Source organism: Trachemys scripta, chromosome 2, assembly GCF_013100865.1.
Source record: "Trachemys scripta elegans isolate TJP31775 chromosome 2, CAS_Tse_1.0, whole genome shotgun sequence".
In the NCBI taxonomy this organism is placed as follows: domain Eukaryota; kingdom Metazoa; phylum Chordata; order Testudines; family Emydidae; genus Trachemys; species Trachemys scripta.
In genome coordinates, this window is record NC_048299.1 from 1,858,949 (window position 1) to 1,878,322 (window position 19,374).

At 45.8% G+C, this 19,374-nt stretch overlaps 1 protein-coding gene across 6 annotated transcripts in view; it reads right to left on the bottom strand.

The window, feature by feature from the left end:
• The window catches only part of DHX30 (DExH-box helicase 30), a 38,769-nt gene that overhangs the window by 12,174 nt on the left and 7,221 nt on the right, over nt 1–19,374 (bottom strand). For 3 of the 6 annotated variants that reach the window (XM_034759712.1, XM_034759709.1, XM_034759713.1), the window contains 6 exons: nt 8,777–8,907; nt 8,046–8,156; nt 5,517–5,872; nt 4,522–4,645; nt 2,031–2,180; nt 867–1,019 (listed from right to left, as the gene is read on the bottom strand). In XM_034759712.1, the coding sequence (XP_034615603.1) occupies nt 867–1,019; nt 2,031–2,180; nt 4,522–4,645; nt 5,517–5,872; nt 8,046–8,156; nt 8,777–8,907 (1,025 nt within the window). Of the gene's footprint in view, nt 1–866; nt 1,020–2,030; nt 2,181–4,521; nt 4,646–5,516; nt 5,873–8,045; nt 8,159–8,776; nt 8,908–16,493; nt 16,709–19,374 lie in introns of those variants that run through there. The other 3 variants (XM_034759714.1, XM_034759708.1, XM_034759715.1) reach the window with 3 other exon arrangements.

Consider the following 19,374-nt stretch of genomic DNA (forward strand, 5'->3'; position numbering starts at 1 on the left):
AGTGCTTTAGGTGCTGTGAAATAACCCTATCCCCTCAGGCAGTCAGGCCAGCTGCTGTTCAGTTATACACAGCAACACGACAGCCTGTGGCAAGAAATGAATCTCAGATCCCATGGAAAGCACAAGGGGGTTTTAGGGAGCAGAACGCAGTTCCTCAGGTCAGGACTCGGCCAGAACATGCCTATTCAGGTTTAAAGGACTACAAGCGTTTTAGAGCCAACAAGTCAGGATCTCAGGAGTTGGTCTTACCCAAACAATGGCACTTCCAGCAGCACAGCACTTCCCAGAAACAGGCCAGGACACTGATGCTGTACTGACTGCAGAGTACCACCATCTACCGGATACTGGACAACCACCCGAGACCAGCCTCTGTCCTAGTGGAAGTGGGCACAACTCTCACTGATTTCAGCATCCCAGACTGGTTCTGGGTTGAGAATCGAGACTTCTTGGTAAAGTGCCTTGTGTAACCAGCACCTACTGCTCTAGGACCCTTACAAAAGTTGCGCCCAACATTTAATGCATTCAGTGCCATGAGAGAAAAATCCCCATGGGCCATCCACAAATACTCGCAGCTGCTTATCGTAAGCCAAGTAAATGAAGCAGAGATCACTGTATAGTTAGCACAGGCGAGCTTAACAAAGACAGCAGTCATTACCCTGAGTGATTTGTGAATAAGCCAGTTCCACACCCAAGATCCCCGGTTTGGGGGATCACCAAAGCAGCGCTCTCAGTACACAGCTGACAACACCAGCTCACTGAGTTCATACGCTATCGTATGATATCTGTGGCTCGGCTGGTTCAGGGACAGGGAACCTAGCTGCCCCCTTTGCCCCGAGGTGGCCCTACGACACGTGAATAAGTCTTACGTGGTTCAGGTAGTTCTCGATCTTACGCAGGGTGGCCTCAGGGACTTTGATGTGGCAGGGTCTCCTCTGATTCTCGCCCAGCTCCCTGAGGGACGTCATGTTGTACATGGCATGGCTCAGTGGGTTGTTGTTCTTGTCTACTAAGCCAAGGCTCTGGAAAGGAGGGAGACAAACGGGGACAGTAAACATGAAACCGTGTCTAGGGGATGGGAAGGGAACACAGCACAGATGAGAATTAAGTCAGCATTTTCAGAGCCAGACTAGCTTTGACTGCAAGAGCCATTCTCTTCATCTAGCTTAGCTTCTCCCTGCCCAGCCACTGAGAGCCCCTTCCCCAAAGGAAGGTGGTGTGCAAGGAAGGTCCAGTCTCCCTGCCCAGGAAGGTCCCAAACCCAACAATTCCTGCCTTCACCAGGGCAGGAGGCTGAGACCTGGGGGAACCCTACAGGATCTTCCCTGCTGTGAAATACACACACTGGAGCCCAGTGCTGTCCCTGCCACCAATGCCAATGGGGAAATTCGCCAAGGAAGATTCACATCAGAGGAATGGCATAGGCCGTAATTTCCAGTAGGGCCCACTTACAAGAGCCTCTTACTGGCATTTCCACAAACTTCAGTAGGTAGCCGACCAGGAATAGTCTTTCCTGCCTGCCCGCTCCCCATTGATTTTGGAGCCAGGTAATTCCCCATGAAGCTAGGAGAACAGAGTGGTCAGACTGACCCGCCTGAAGGAGCAGGGAGCCAGCCTACCCTGTCTGGAGGCAGCGAGGTGGCTGCAAAGACAGACCCACTACTCGCAGGTTGATCTTTTCACATCACTTTGCCGATGGGCCAAACCCCCCCCATCAGCACAATGGAGGTTCACGATCTGTTTCTCAACTCCATTGCTGTGCCCCTGCAGAGTCCTAAGGCATCAGCCTAGAGACCAGGACAATTCTGACCCCAGGCTTACCCATGGAGTCAACTCTAGGTGGCAGCAGGAAACGCAGACTGAGTCACAGAAACTGCAGCAGCCTTAGGTCTCGGAGGCTCAGCCTGGCCCCCCGAATAGGGCAGCTCTGGTACGAACAGTGTCCGTTCACAGCAGGCCGGATAGTGCCCGCATGGAAGAGATGCTGTGGTAGGAGCCACATCAAGATTTGCTACCAGACACATGCCACTCACTTTCAACTTCTGGCAGGCCAGTGCTGCTGCTTTGTTCTCGGCCTCAACCTTGCGGCGGCCCTTGGCAGCGAAGGTCATCGGGCAGGGCCAGCGCAGAGTGAGCTTGCAGATCTTAGTCTTGGTGCCCACGGTACGGAACTGCATGAATTCCTGAAAGAGAGACAGGCAGCTTGTGAGGGAAAAAGGCTGGTTTATTCAGAGGGAGCCTCTGAAAAGTTTATTAGGCTATATTACCTAAACAGCAGGGCAGTTTTACATGTAAGATTTTAACTCAGTACCTTCTGGAATAGAATCACAGAAAAGTAGGGCTTGAAGGGACCTCAAAAGATTGTCTAGCCCAGGTCCTGCCTCAGCACAGGGAGCAAGTAAACCTAGAGCATCCTTGACAGGCGTTTGTCCAACCTGTTCTTAAAAACCTCCAGTGACGGGGAGTCCACAACCTGCCTTGAAAGCCTGTTCCAGAGCGTAACTATCCTTATAGTGAGAATTTTTTCCTAAATATCCAACCTAAACCTTCCTTGCTGCAGATTAAGCCCATTACTTCTTGTCCTACCTTCAGTGGACATGGAGAACAGTTGATCACCATCCTCTTTACATCAGCCCTTAACATGTTTGAAAACTTATCCGGTCCTCCCTCAGTCATCTGTTCTCAAGACTAAACATGCTAGTTTTTTAACCTTTCCTTGTGGGTCAGGTTTTCCACGTCATTCCTGAAGTGCGGCACCCAGAATAGGGCACAGTGCACCAGCTGAGGCCTCACCAGTACCGAGCAGAGTGGGCCAATTACTTCCCATGTCTTACATACGACACACCTTTAATACACCCCAGAATTAGATTAGCCTTTTTCACAACTACATCACACTGATGGCTCATATTCAGTTTGTGATCCACTATAATCCACAGATCCTTTTCAGCAGTACTATCACCAAGCCAGTTATTCCCCAGTTTGTGTTTTTTTGCATCTGATTTTTCCTTCCTAAATGAAGTACTTTGCACTAAGGGTACATCTATACTTACCCGCTGGTTCGGCAGCAAGCAATCGATCTTCTGGGATCAATTTATCGCGTCTTGTCTAGATGCGATAAATCGATCCCGGAAGTGCTCGCCATCGACGCCGGTAATCCTGCTCCGCGAGAGGAGTAGGCGGAGTCGATGGGGGAGCCTGCCTGCTGCATGTGGACCCGCGGTAAGTAGCTTTAAGTTCGAACTAAGATACTTCGACCTCAGCTACGTTATTCACGTATCTTAGTTCGAACTGGGGGCTTAGTGTGGACCAGCCCTTAGAGAGACACGGTGGGTGAGGTAATATCTTTCACTGGACCAACTTCTGTTGGTGAGAGACAAGCTTCCTAATATCCTGGGACCAACTCAGCTACAACTATACTGCATATGTACTTTGCACTTGTCTTTATTGAACTTCATTTTATTGATTTCAGACCAATTCTCCAATTTGTCAAAAAGTCATTTTGAATTCTAATCCTGTCCTCCAAAGTGCTTGCAACCCCTCCCAGCTTCATGTCATCTGCAAATTTTATAAGCACATTCTCTACTCCATTATCCAAGTCATTAATTAAAATATTGAGTGGTACTGGACCCAGGACAGAACCATGTGGGTCCCCAGCAGATATGTCCTCTGAGTTAGATAGCAAACCACTGAGTACAGTCATTCAATCAGTTATTCACCCACCTTACAGTAATTTCATATAGACCACATTTCCTTAGATTGCTTATGAGAATGTCATGTGAGACGGTGTGAAAGACCTTACTGAAATCAAGGTATTTCACATGCATTGCTTTCCCCCATACACTAAGCCAGTAGTTTATATAGCAGCATCCACGTAGTCAGAGGTGACCTTTGCTAAACCCCTTCCCCTGAGAGCTCACATACTAAAGGCTTTGTCAGTACCAAGACAAGACATAAACAGGCTGCTGTGTGGAGCACTTCATGGAAGGAGGGAGTTAGAAGGTGAAAGATACAAGGGGCAAAGCTTGTCAAACTTTTTTTCAGCGTGTGCAGGGCACAACAAAGTCTGAAAAGGAGGTGGGTGAAGCGCTAGAGGAAGGAGAAGGAAAGCAGAGATGTAGGCAGGAGTGGAGTTCTGGACAAATTTGACCACCAATGAACATTACAAAATTCTCAGAATACAGGATATGCTCTGGCTGGCTGCACAAATCAAGGGGGCTTGCAGCACAATTCACCCCAGCAAAAACACAAACCCACATATAACAACAGCTTCTTGTTTGAGTAAGAACACTCCCACTGCTTCTCCTGAGGGACTCTTCCCCAAGTCTCACTGTCAATAAGGTTTTTCTATTCTTCAGCCTAACTTCAGCCCATCACTATCTAGCCAGCCCTTGGAGAACCCCAAAGAATTCTTCTCCTTCCCTGAAATCTACACCCTTTCAATCGCTGCAGCCCATCCTTCCCAGCCGCTGAAAGGCAAATTCCCAACCAGAGGAGATGGGAGAGGCCATTTGAACAGCAACTCACCTTGACTGTGGAGGAAGAGGTTGCAATCTGAATCACCTGGGCCAGAAGGTTTTTGGGTAGAGGGAACTGGGTCAGAGCCCTGATGGCATTGTTGTCATCTGTCATTTCAACAGAGGCCCCTCCTCTGCAAGACGGAAAGTAAAACAATTCAGGTACGTAAAAAAACCAAACAAATCTCTCTTCTCCCCAATTCTATTTGTGCTCAGACCCTTCCCCCTCCAGCTCCTTTGCCATAGCCTAAAATCGAGAATTAAAGAATACAATGTGAGTACAGGAGATTACGGAGTTAATTAGCAATGGAGGGTTTGCAGCCAACTGGGTAGAGAGTACCATTACATTGCGTTACAGAACTCAGAACGAAGACAATCGCTTTAGCCAATGGAACCTCCAACTCAGAATTCTAGCTCCTACTGAAAGTAACTGTCGTCCCAAATATTTACAGTTGCAATGCAAACTGGAATACAGGAATGGCTTTTACTACTTCTTTAGGAGACAAAGTCAATTTTGAAGTATTTCCCCTCTTGTCCCAAATTGTTTCCCTTTAAAAAAATTGTAATACAGGTCCTGACTTGTCCTTCTCCTGGAGGACACTGGCAAGGTTTAAAAAGACTGCCAAATTAAGTGTGGCTTTTGGAGATGACAAACTCTATGGGCCAGAACTGCTCCCCACCAGATCTATGAGGATGACTGTGAATAAAGCTGGGGCAATTGCCTGTCAGAAGAGCGGGAGTCCAGAAAAGACCCCCACGCCCTTTAGTGCTGACCTAGGTATGAAAGCAGGCAGACCCACCATGGAGTGGCCCAGCATGTGTGGCATCCTCATGGAGCTGGCACACGAGCTTTATGTTCAGACTCTGCTGAAGTCCTCTCTGTGCTCACTATGTTGTGGGCATCGAGAGGTCAACTTTGAGGTCTATGGGGATATATCAGCCAGTGCACGGACCATTTTCTCACTATTCCCCTGCTTTAGTGAGTTTGTCGGAACATGATTTTACCTCATGTCTCTAGCTGGGGTCCGAGCTTCGTTCTGTGCCATAGACAGGTAATCAGTAACATCAATCGTGTCTTCTTCCAGCTCCCCTTCCTCCAATTCCCCCTCCTCTAGCTCCCCTTCCTCCAGCTCCTCTCTTCTCAACGCTTTAGACATCCTGCCTTGCTCCATGGACTGGATGGAGTCATCTGGTTCCACCCGTCTCCAACAAGTCGACAAGTCAGCCAGAGATGGTCCAGACTTAGAACGCCATCTGCTTTCGGGGCACCACTTGTCCTCCGGGCAGCCAAGCTGGTCAGCGAGGATTCGGTACTTTGCAGCATCAAACAGCTCATTCCTGGGCCCTAACAACCCCCAGCCCTGAATGAAAGAGTCACACACGGTTAGACAGCTGTAGGGAGCTAGCAGGACTGGGCAACTTCTAAAGCAGAGTGGGACCATGCTTGGTCCGAAGGGAGAAATGCAGAGATGAATCCCTCGCGTCCAGGAGAGTGAAAGGAAGCTGAAAAGGGACTTGCATACTTTCAAAAAGAATATTCCTCCTGTACCTATTTATAGTCACTCCTTAAAAGGGAAATGCTGATTTCTCTTTCGATCACATACAGTGGTTTGTATCATGCCGTTGCTTACAAAGGCTGGGCCAGTGCATGGTTTGTTATACAGCAGACACGATCTGTTTGGTGTTTTAAAACACTGAATCCCCCCCCGCAACACAACACAGGCTACACTAACTTTTCTAGACTCCTCTTTTCTCTCCCAGAGCAGACAATATTGATCCACATAGTAAAAACTTCACATTTATTTCAAAGAACAAAAATATTTGGGACATCCCACCAAACGCACCACTGGGGCTCTTGTTAGGGAAAATGTTAATTGTTCACGCCTCCTCTTTCACGAAAGTAAGACGTTTACCTTTGAGTGACAGATGCTGGTGTTTCTGAGTTTTGTAACGTACAAGACTTCAAAACTTGTCTGTGCCTGGAACTACAAAGAGCTCCCAACTGCTGTTTGGGTAATTACTAATTAATTGCAAGATGTACTAGATGTGCAAGATGTACTAATTGCAAGATGTACTAATTGTCTATGTAGCCACATACAGGTGCAGAGACACCCATGACAACACACATCGTGCTTTTCTTTACTGTGACATTTCAAAGAGCTTTGGCAACATTCATTCATTTAGCTTCACAACACCCCTATTAGACAGGACAGTATTATTTTGTACTGTGGTAGAGCCTTGAGCTCCAAATCCCTGATTTGGGGCCCCACATATTACATACTCATATAACAAAGACAGTCCTCGGCCCTAAGCAGATCGTACCATCTGTTTACTTGGATGGCAAACTATTTATTTATTATGGATAGCACCGGAATCACCACCTTTAGATAAAGTTGCCCAGTGCTTCCGATTATAAAACCCTTGTTTTCAGTTGGGTAAAGCTCTGCTAAACTAACCATTCAGGCTGAAATTTTCTGTGCCAAATGCATGCATTGGGCTGAACTGTTTTGAAAAATTGCGGCAAAAATGGTTCAGCTGCTTCCGAGAACACAGTTGAGGTAAAATATATCTTCCTCCCTCCCCATGACAAAAAAAATTCTTACAACCATTTCATTGAGAAGCTTTAGCTTTTCATAGCTTCTATGCTTCTCATATTGCACAGTAAGTAAGGTCTAGGGCTGCACACTGAACAATAATGATAACACAAAATATTCCATCGCTACTCATTCAATGAGCACCATCCAACCTGTGCACTGAATGAGGCAGGGATCCTGTGGAAAAAGAATCTGTGATCATGTAATTAAAGACAGCATCATAATGCATATGCATAAAGGGGTCAAATTAAGGGTTGCATAGGCAACCTTAATTCTGTCATTTCCTAACCTTTGAGTGCCTGGCTTTGCAACCATATTGCTCTTTAAATTTTTGGAAGCAATTAGATTTAAATTCTGGGGGGGAGCTGCAGCCCAAAGGAACAGAGAGGTGACGAAACTTGCTCGAGGTCACAGCAAAAAACTGCAGGGCTGGGACTAGCACCTAGAACCCGCCTTCCAGGGTGGCTCTCTAGCCACTAGACCATGCTCCCTCCCAAACAGCTCCCAATAGAACTTTATATTGTCCGACAGCGAGGCAGGGGAGAGCTTCTCAGTGAAGAAGACACAGGCACAGCATTAGGTGCACCCATCTCTCCCAAGAGCGATGAGCTTTGGTTGGAGATTGAGGACAACAAAGGCCATAATGGAGAAGGAACTCAAGGCTGCTAATGAATTCAGACAGCCTACTTGCTTGGCCAGGGGAGCAAGTGGGCGTGCAAGCTCAGTTGCATCCAGCCACTGCCAGCCAACAGTGGGGCTGCCTCCATTCCTGACTAGAAGACAAAACAACTGAGAAAATGGAGGAGGAAAGAGCTTTAAATAAGCCAGAGGTCAAACAGCCATTAAGGTAGGCCAGCAAGTTCAGAGGCCTCTTGGGGGGGGGGGGGGGGGGGGGGGGGGGGGGGGGGAGAAGAAGAAGAGGAGAGGAACAGTAGCTCACCTTGAAGAGCTGGCATGCAGCAGCTGCAGCCTGCCTCTCAGCGTCGATCTTTTTGGTCCCATAGCCTTCCACTTCCACATTCTTCGGCCATTTTATGTGCAGAGTGACTTTCTGAAAAGAAGAGAAGAGCAGTGAAGTGAGAGACAGTGCAGAACCCAAGCCCTCTCCTCCTAGTGCTTGGGTGACCTCTCTGAATGCCAGGCAAGAGAAAGGTTTAATAAATATCACTAAGCAGCACTTATTTTCAGCAAGTACTTTTCAGTAGAGGATCTCAAAGGGCTTTTCATTTAGCCTCTTTTTACAGATGTGACAGCTGAAGCCCAGAGAAGTGAAGTGACTTGCCCGCAATCACATAGTAGGTCAGTGGCAAAACTAAGATTAGAACTCAGGTCTGACTCCTAGCACACTGCCCTATGCACATGCTGCCTCCCTGCTGAAAGAAGCCAACTACAGCAAACTAGTTATGTCAAATAATCATCCTTCCACAAACAGGGTGGGTTAGAGATGGAGATTGGGTTTTTACATGCATATTAAATGTGCTGAGATGAAGAACCAGACGGAAGGGGGAGTATATTTGAAACACATACTACTGTGCAATAAACCATTCAGAATTGCAACAGTGCTTCAGACGTGTATATTAAAAATCACTTACAACTCTGAGTATTCCTGGCCCTTTGCCACCTACATGTACAAGCACTCCTCCCACAGCCAGAGGTTAATAATGGAATTACCTTTTTTCTTGGCCCGTTAGTGTGGATATACACCAGTTTGTCTCTTGCATGAGAGATCCCCAGGGCTCTTCCAATCACACTGTTGAGCAAGTTTTTCGGCTGTGGAAATTCTTTCAACAAGTCTCTGGAATCTGAAAGAACAATGGAAAAAGTGAATGCCATTTTAATGCGTGTATAGTCCTGTTTAAAGGAGCTAAAGCATGTTATAAACTCTTATCCCACTGAAGTGCTGTAAGGTCTAATATTATCCCTGTTTTATAGATGGGTAACTGGAGGCAGAAAGTGCTTTGCCCATGGTTTTGCAATGTGTCGGTGGAACAGAATCCAGAAACCCTGAAATCCCCTGGGCTCTCAGCATTGGAGGACACTCCATTACCAACACACCAACAGCTATTCTGGTCTGGATTTCAGGAGAAGTCAGGCAGCTATGTTTACTTATTCCACTTTCAAAAAACCTGAAAATATTCTACTCAGATTGCCTCATGGTTGGAACTGTTGGTTTCGTGACTCAAGGACACACCATGAAGACCAATCTAGAAACACTTTATGTTGTACAAACAAGTTTTATAAACTTTGAGATGAATGAAAACATTTCCACGATAAAAAAAATCTAATTGAAATCCATTTCTTTGGATGCAAACATTCCCTTGAAGTGTTCAGAACCTAAACAGTGCGGCACTGGGCTAGCCCCTGAAGCTAGAAAATGAAATGAAATAAGTGAAACTAATTGTTTTAAATTGACTTGAGACAAAGGCAACCCCCCTGGCACCCCAACTCAAAAAAACTCCAACCGAGTTTTACAATTTACATCAATTGTAAAATGGCAAAAAGGTTATTGAGCAATAACTGCATTTTGAACAGATTGTTAGTACAAACCCAAATACTTGGGATACACATACCCCCTCAATGCCAAGTCAATGGCCTCTAGAAAGCAGTGCCTTGAAGAAATGCACTGTGGGCTCTAGATACATGGTGGGAGGTTATTTAAGGAACTGTGGCTCCCTAACTCACCCACAGCTGCTGTCCACTTAATTTAAGTTTAGCAGCAGGACTCAAAGAAGAGGGAAAGGGAAGTGGGGATCTAAACTGAATCTGCTCAGAGAACCAGTTACTGGTATGGGACCTCTCCTTGGAGTTTGTCAGCACAGACCTCCATTTTTGTAAGATTAACTTGCACTAACAGCAACTAAGGAGGTGGGTCTGAGGAGAACTGGTTAAAGATTGCAGAGCTGCTTACCAAGCTGAGCATATGTCCCAACTGCTAAGATGTGTCATATGTTCATGCAGCACACATGTAGCCGTTTAGCCGATTTCAGTAACAGAAACATTCCCTGGTTATTCTAGAGGCCCCTTAATGAACCTTTGCAAGTCACCTTTAAGGCATAGGCCTCTTTCATGGAAGGTTTACAACTCTCCAGAAAGATTTGCTGAATTTCATCTGGTCAGTCAGATTTCATCAATACATTACAATCCTGGTTGCTAAAAGTCAGGGATTTCAGATAACGAGAGAAAGAATCAGCTGTTCAGCTACCAACACAAAGCCTCGGAGATGTGTGAACAAGAAGTGATCTGTTCTAGTCAGAGCTATTAATCTCACTCATACTCTGTGCTGTTTAGTTTTGCTGAGAGCTCTTGGTAGCAGAGATATTGAGGGAAGACACATGGGAACTCCTGACTCCAAGCCAAGAGGACAGCACCTGTCAAGAAATTGATTCGCTGCTACCTCTGAAGTATAGATAAAGGCATTTTCTCTTCAGGCAGAAATATTTATTGAAGGAGTTGCCTCTGAAGTGACCAGACAGTATCATTTACAGGCATATCTGAACATAGTCTCTGTGGTGAACAGTCTCCTGGATCTTCTGGGAGATCACTGACAGACTCTATGTTGTACTGTGGCAGATATACTATCCTTAACCAACTCTGCAGGACTTTCGTGTAGAGCCTGGCAAATAGTATCATACAGGTATAAGAAGCCACAAAAATTATATTACATAGAAAGGCTTTTGGAGACCACCGACCTCCCATTGCCAGAGGACAGAATCCAGGCTAATAGAAAGATGCTGATCTAGAGTCCAGAACAATCCCTGTGACTCCTTCTAATTTTCTAGGCTTATCCTGCAGCCCAGAGACAGGAAATGTGCCCTCGCTGTCTGTAGAGTCAACTGGGTTCTTGTAGAGCTGTGCTTTCAGAATCCAGGCAAGGAGAGACTTGGATTCCTCTATGTTTTACATGGGCTACCACTTCTGCCAGGCACTTACCTGGTCAAGGCCCCTGGAACCACAGAGAACTACATACAGAGTACTCTGTACTCTTAATCTCTTATTTTGGGGGGGATTGGGCAGGGGTTGGGGGGGAAGAGACAGAAAGAGAAAATGGTCTCAACCTAAAAGGATGCCTCAAACTGATCTTGTATAATTAGGGAAGGGATAATGAAAGCTAACATCACTGTCTGATGTACTTGTTCAATTTTGTTAGCTACAATTTGCAATGGTGCCTTTTCTTAGGAAAAACTAACGTGAATAAACCCCTCTCCCTGATATTTCTAAAAGAACCTCCTCTCTCACTTCGAGCAGAAAGAAGGCTACTTCACTCAATACAATTCACAATCACCCCCACTAAACCCACTTTGTAGATGATGATGAGTTACATGCACTGCCATTAACAAGAGCAACATAGGGTCCTGTGGCACCTTTAAGACTAACAAAAAGTTTTCTGTTAGTCTTAAAGGTGCCACAGGACCCTCTGTTGCTTTTTACAGATTCAGACTAACGGTACCCCTCTGATAATTAACAAGAGCATGTATTTTTGGTCTCTGATTGCCTCTGCTTTGAGAAACAGGACTGCTTCTGAGGAAATCTGTGATAAGGAGCAGACAAAAGCTGAGGAGGACCTTGTCACAGGTATCTATGAAGAACAGACATTTTAGTATCTACGAAGAACAGACGTTTTATATAATGACACCAAGGATTTTGAGATGGATCTGTAGTCAACTTCAGTGTTTAATCCATCTGGGAGCAAAGGAGAATGGTTCCTCCAAATGGCAAAATCCTCCATTTCGGCTTGTAGCTCAAGATCTGAATTGTCAGCTGAGCAACAATGTATGCCTCATAGCTACTGACATTGTTACAGAATGTGCAGCGCCCCAGGAGACACCCCAATAATCATTTTACATCCTCAGTTCCAGAACTGAAATGGCCTAATCCCATGTGGAGAAGACATGCATCACCAGAAGTATCTGAAGATGCAAACCTGAATTTCCAAGTTGCAGTGAGTGTGGTTTCCTCCTTGGCAGACTGAATTTCTTGGCACCTTCATCCAAAAGCAGGATGACTTATCTCTCTGAGACTTCTTACCTTGTCCTTCCACTACAGTCAAACTTTTCCAGTGTTGGGCCCAGTCTGTAGCCTTGGTGAGATCTTCCATGGTGCACGGTTCCTCCAGGAGCCAGCAGACCAACAGATATCCCACGATTTGTGTTTTGATGCAGTCATGTGTCTGGGTTGTTGGAACAGCCCCACTTCTGCATATTGACTTTTGACTTGCCAACTCTTGTTCAGAGGTGATTTAAACATTTCCAGGTCGACCAATCTTTCGCCGTGCCTCCAGGAAGGCGTTCAGCAACATCACTGTGCATTTTGACATCCTCATCAAGTATTTCAAGCCATGTGCACCACATTTCCAGTCATGGACCCATCAGTGATTTTAAAGCAGTTCTGTAGCAGTTAGGAAGGTTTTCTGTGATTGCAGCTGGCTAACTGCTGCAGTGGGACCATGTAGCGGATGTCACCTACCACTACAGTCTCTGTGACTGTCAAGACTAGAGGCCCTGATTGCAGATAGGCTAAAAGGTAGTCAAAACCCGGTTGAGAGAGTTGGTACCTGGTATCCCCAAAATGGATTAAATGGATGCTGGTTTTAGTCTTTAGTCCCTAGCAGGCCACATCTGTAGAGAGAGAGAGAAAGTCTTCCCTTCTTGGACAGTAGACAAGTCAAGGTGGGTTGTAAAAAGCACTCAGCACTGGCCTAACTCTAGAAGACAGTGGGAATTTTACCACTGACTTCAATGGGAGCAGAGAAAGGCCAACATCAAGTGCTTTTGAAAATCCCATCCATAGAACCTAAGACTCTATCAGCCCCAGCAAATCCAGGAAATGCCAAAAATTGTTAAGTGGTGAGACTGAATGGCCTACATTCTTATGTGGGGAATAACAAAAGACTGTTAGGTTGATCTTGACTGTTCATACCTTCCTCCATATCCTCTTCCTCAGAAAGAGGCTGGAAATGAGCAACAGAGATATGGAGGAAGACCAAGGTCCATAAAAAATAAGGAAACCTGATGGAGAATGCCCCCAAAGCATCAAACATGTGCAAGGAAGAAAAGCTTGTGGCCCGCCAACACCCACTCATGTAGATAATTACAGTAGGACCTTTCTTGCTACAGGACTACACACCAGAGTTCTCAGGTTGGACTCCACTACAAATATATTTACAATACAGCATCACCCAGTAGGATAGGCACAATACAAATAAAAGACCGTGCAGTCCTTGCCCTAAAGTGCTTATAATCTAAGTATGACAGCAATAATCCTTAGAACTAGGGTAGATCATCTCAAATTGGAGAACCACAAACGACAACTAGTGAGGCAAATCTGTGTAGCTGCAGAGAGGAAGGAAAAGATTCCTTATTGTTGCAAAACAAAATTCATATGGATTTCAGTAACAGACCCAGAAAACACCTCAGATCAGAGATGCATTTTCAATATCTGTAGTGGTTTCACCAGATGATAGTGCCAAGGTACCTGGATAAATTGAGCCTGAAGACACCAACCTGACAGTGGAAGGCTTGGGACCAGCCTCCATAAGCAATACCTCAAAGTGACTTTCATGCTCCCTATGGGCTCAAGTAATAGTCACAGAGATGGAGCTCAGGCTTTCAGGGAGCCCCTTAAAGACACCTTACGTGTTGAATGAGGCAGACCTTTTATTCTTTCAGTGAGCATCCTGAAACCACCTCAACCACTGGAGAACTCAATAGAAGGCAATGAGGAAGAAGAGACTCCAGCAATCTGCCCCAGCTTTATCTGAATCACTGTTATCACTGTCAAAGTCTGCCTGTAACACCCAAGCAGCATTCTGGTTGGCTGGTTGGGCTTTTTGATGTCACAAAGTAGGCCAGCTCCCAACAGTGTACAGCCAAGATCTCATTGAAACACAAAAAGACTGCAATACTTATTGTGTTAAATGGGCATTGGGGAAAAATTAAGGGAAGCACGAAGACAGGGCATCTGGGGATGGATGAAGAAGGTGGTAGTTGTCTGGAAGGAAATGGGGTGCTAAAGGAGAAAAAATGAGTTTACAATGTCTCCTCTCCCTGTGTGTCAAACTGCCCTTTCAGAAGCAGTTTGGGGTGGGGGTGGGGTGGGATTGTTTCAGTTCTAACATTTTCACTGGAAAACAGGTTAAATTGGTAGCTGTTCAACAGGCCACTTTATATCCAAGAACTGAAAGCTGTTAGGTCATAAACTGCTACCAAAAGGATAGTGGGGCTTTTGAGGGGAAAGGGAAGTAAGTGACCAATTAGAGACAAACAAGGGTTAAAAAAATGAAAATATTTGAGATAGAGGTACACCTCTACCCCGATATAACGTGACCCGATATAACACGAATTCAGATATAATGTGGTAAAGCAGTGCTGGGGGGGGGGGGGGGGGGGGGAGGAGGCGCTGCCGCACTCTGGCAGATCAAAGCAAGTTCGATATAACACACTTTCACCTATAACCCGGTAAGATTTTTTGGCTCCCAAGGACAGCGTTATATCGGGGTAGAGGTGTATTTATATAACTTTTTTCCTACTATTTTTTCTTATCCTTTTAGTAGGAACTAATTTCCATAGTGAAAGCTCACAGACATAAGCCCAACCAAAACACACACTATATTTAAAAAAACCTGAATGTACACGTAAACCATCATATGACAGCAATAAGCCTTCCAGGACACTTCTCGGGGAGATGAAGGCTCTCAGCCTTTGGCATTATACCTCACAAAGCATCTGTGCACTAGTAGCTTAATATCATGCCTGTAGTAAGCCTGTCATGGCTTATTACTATATTTGCAAACATCCTTGAAAGACACACAACCTTTTTAAAAAGGGTATGCGAGATTTTAACTAGATAATTGAAAGGTGTAAAGGCTTTTTTAAAATGTGTGAGATTTTAAGTGCACAATTAAGTCAGCCCTGAATGGGATAAGGACATTAAGAGGGAAACAAATTGTAACTCAAGTGAGCATCTGCTACACACTGAAGGATGATATTCAGAGAGGAATTCCCAGCAGGCTCTAACAAACAGTTTCCCATATGTAATTTATGGAAGTTGTTACACATAGGAATTTATGGTAAACAGGAATTTTTAACATCCAGCTTACTTTTTACATTTCATTTGGTTTGGACAGAGACATTAGCTAGTCAAAGGTGCCAGCCTGCCAGCACTACAGACTGAAGTCTTCTGCCCACAAAACAGGGACAGTATGGGCAGTGGCAGGGAAATCTACCTACACAGTGTCCTAGCTCTCTATACAGATAGGAGAGGACGTTTCCTCTCCACAGCCTGTTCAGTTGATAACCCCTCAGCAGATGCCAAAGAGAGAACCATTTATTAGGATATTTTCATTTCACATAGGCTAAACCAGAAGGCTGAGAGATGCAAAGGCTTTCACTCATGGCCAGTCTGGACCAGATTCAAACAAGTGACCTTGAGGTAAAAGGATATGGAGCCTTTCATCACTCTCCTGAGCATCCAATCCACCCTATTTGTAAATCAGAGGCAGAGAACAGGATGAATGTTCATAACACTGAGAGATTCACATTCAGGAAGCCCAGAACCATCCCAATCTTTATTAAAGACAGGCTTCAGAAACCACCACCACCCCAAGTGCTCCACTGTTATCCAAGTAGCCAGGCCCAGGACTCCTCGTTGATCAGCACCTGCAGTTTCACACCCGTGTTGGTGGTCACAGTGGGAAAAGAGATGGGGCCCTAGAAAGCACCGCCATCCGCCACTTTCCCTGCGGAAGCAGCAGTAGGCGAGGGACCGGCCAGGGCAGGAGGGCCCACTCCCACGTTCGTCTCCCTTGCTCCAGATTCCAGTCAGGAATCCCTGCCCTGCAGGGTCACTCCAGGCCCCACGAGTCTCTCTGCAGCGATCTCACCAAGCACCAGCTCCCCCCCTGCGCTTGTTTGCCAGCCCGCGGGCCCCGAGACCCACGGATCGCAGAGGGCGCCCTGTCCCGTCCACCCCATCCCTTCCCGGCAGAGGTCTGAACTCCCTCGCCGGGGCTGCGCCGCGCAGTGCGGGGCCCGGCGCCTGGGCCTACCCGCCCTCAAGTCAGAAAGAAGCCGGCCGGCCGGCGAGCTCGGGGAGGAGGGATGTGCTGCACTCGCACACGGCCCCCGGCTTGACAAAGCCCTGGCGGGGATAATCTGGCTGGGGTTGGCCCTGCTTTGAGCAGGGGGTGGGACTAGATGACCTCCTGAGTTCCCTTCCAACCCTGAGAGTCTGTGATTCTATTCTGGGGACAGGGGGCCTCGCGCCCCCCCCATTCCCTGGGGGGCAGAATCTGCTGCCCCTCCCCCCATGGCGGAAGCGGGGCCGCTGCCTTTGTCGCCCTCCCGCCCCCGCCTCAGGGGAAGATCCGCCGGCCCACGCGGCGGGCGCTCACCCTTCACCATGGCGCCGGCTTCTCCCGCTCCGTCCGCTCCCGGCTCCTGTTCCGCCCCGCGCTCGGCCTCGCTCAGGGGGCCGCCCGCGCACAGGCTCCGCGTGGCGCCGCCCGCTTCCACCAGCCCCGCCCGGCGGTAGCGCCGCGGCCCGGAAGCGCCACTCACCAGCGCCAGCAGGAGCCGCCTGGGCGCCGCCATCTTGCAAGACCACCCACTACCGGTTTCAGGCCGGGCAGAGACAACGACGGGGGCGCGACCTGCGCAAGGAGGAACCACCTGAAGGCAGCGGCCCCTAGCGAGAAGACCGGAGCATTGCAGACAAGGAGGAGCTTGAGCACAGGAGCTGCTGGCAGCGGTCCTGCCTCCACACCCTTGCCCTATAGTGAACAGCCTCCCCCCTTGCCGGACACCCCCTTCGCTCCTCCAGGCTCCGCCGCCCCTGTTTTACAGTAACTTACCCATTCACATTCAACGGTGGTTCTGGGGCCTTCCTGCAATTGATACTGTCCACTCATCCTCTACCCACTCCCCAGGGGGAAGCTGCATTGCAAAGGCCGAGAAGTAAATAGGGCTAGAAAGCAAGGGATCCCTCTCCCTGGTATAGGGACTCTCTCCACGTCAAAGTTGAGGGAAAGGGCAGAATGGGGCAAGTGTACACTGGTCCTGCCCATACCGGTTCTGAGGTTAAACAAAGAACTTCAAGCTCCAGGCCAGGTATGCCAGTAATTTCAATAGTAGTACCTTCCCCCCACCCCTTTTTATTTGTAAAGTATAGTCATATTTACATCCGACATTGTATAAATATCATTTAGCCTGCTGCTCCCCCTTGAGTGCCCTTAGGTAGCAAATCTACTCTTTGTTTTCTCTCTGGCTCACATGCATATCAGCCAGAAGCAACATAAGAGAAATTAAGCCTATTTATACATGTAAGATATTATAGCTTTTGAGGGGAGGATCTCAAAGCACTTTCTGAGCCTCGCAACAACCCCTTAAAGGTTAGCATTACACAATTTTTACCAATGAGGAAACTGACCCACAGAGATGTTTATGATTCACTTGCTCAAATCAGAACAAGATAGTGCAGTGCTGCGAATGGTATCCAGATATTCCGACTTCTACTCCCCTGCTCTTTTAAATATGTTAAAGGGGCACCACCAACTTTAAAAATATCACTTCTGATTTTTTTTAAACTATTACAAATTTGAAGAGTAGAAGACAAAAATGCATTTGCTAACACCTTGTGTATATTTTCACCATTTCGCCAACATAGCTGAGTCATATTCTCCCCTTTGTTTTCAGATTTTTCACATAGTTATGAGACCACATTTAAAAAACAACAACCAACCAAACAAAAAAGCAAGCAAGCAAACAGGAAGATCTGACTTCAAGAACTACACCAATCAGCAGGCAAAGTTCAGGAGCAGGTTTAGTACCTGAAAGTAATTTAAAAAAAAAGATACATACTTCAAGTTCATACATACTGACCATACTTCAAGTTTGCAGTGTCTCAGTTGCAATCAAACTTAATTATTTTACTAACACTTTAGATACTAACATTTGAGAATTAAAAAAAATACTTATTTATATTGTTCACTGTTTGCATTTTTCTCACCTTGAAAAAAATTAAATTTGGTCAGTTTTAACAATTAAATGTTTTGAGCATAAAGTTCTTAATACTGTAACACATGGATGCCAACTACCCTACCACTGAAGGGATGCTTTAATCTTCCCACTCTCCATCAGAATTCTTTTTTAAAATGGTGAAAAGATTTATATACACCTTAACTTTTATTAAGTCTATTTATAACGTATGCACTTTGGGCTACAATTAAATTGAGAGTGCCTCTTTACAGTAGTGAGATCTATTTATTTGTTAGTTTAAATGTCATTTATTAATCAGTAATACTTTGTTTGTAAACCAAGATTTTACATTGGTTAAAATGTATAAACAATCATTAAGAGGAATAAGGCTTTCAACAAATATCAGGAGAGAAAAAAAATAATATCAGGAGGGAGATAAAATAAGAAATTTAACTTTTACATTTTTCATGCAGAGGGCAGATTTTTAAAAGATGTCTAAACAGTTAAATTGGGTAAAACCCCATATAAAAGACATTTAACAAAGAACAGATAAAGGTGTACTTGGAAGATCTGAACACACGCTAAATCACTTGTCTCAGAGGATGTGCATCTTAGGGTATTAAGCAAATTGGTACTTACTGTACCAATGACAAATATTTCTGAAAAATCAGACAACCAGAGAGGCACTGGAAAAAAATGCAGTACAGAATTTCAAAAAAGAAAATTGAAATGATCCTGGCAGTTTATTATCCCATAAGTCTATCCCCAATATAATAATTAAACAAATATTGAGAAAAGTAGGACTAGAGGATAACAACCATAAGCAATACATGGCATTGGTTCCTACAGAACAAATCTTGCCAGACAAGTTGCCCAAATTAAGGAAATTCAGTAGATGCAAATGATTTGATACTAAACCCCAGGAACTCTATCTTGAAAAATTATTTCAAATTGGTTTAGATATAAATCGTTAATTGGAAGTAAAACTTCTGGGGGAAATAAAAAAGTGTGTGTGTAGAGGGGATTAATGTTAAATGCCAATGTATCCAGTTTATTTATTTATCATCTTCAGTGTGATCTTGAAGGAGTAAGATGTCCATTAAAGCAGGGGTTCTCAACCTTTTTCTTTCTGAGCCCCCCCCCTCCACAGCCCACCTGTGCCACAATAACTGATTTTCTGCATATAAAAACCAGGGCTGGCGTTAGGGGGTATTTTGCCTGGAGCCCCATGCCACAGGGGCCGCCACGAAGCTATAATGCTCAGGCTTCAGCCCGGGTGGCAGGGCTCAGGCTTCAACT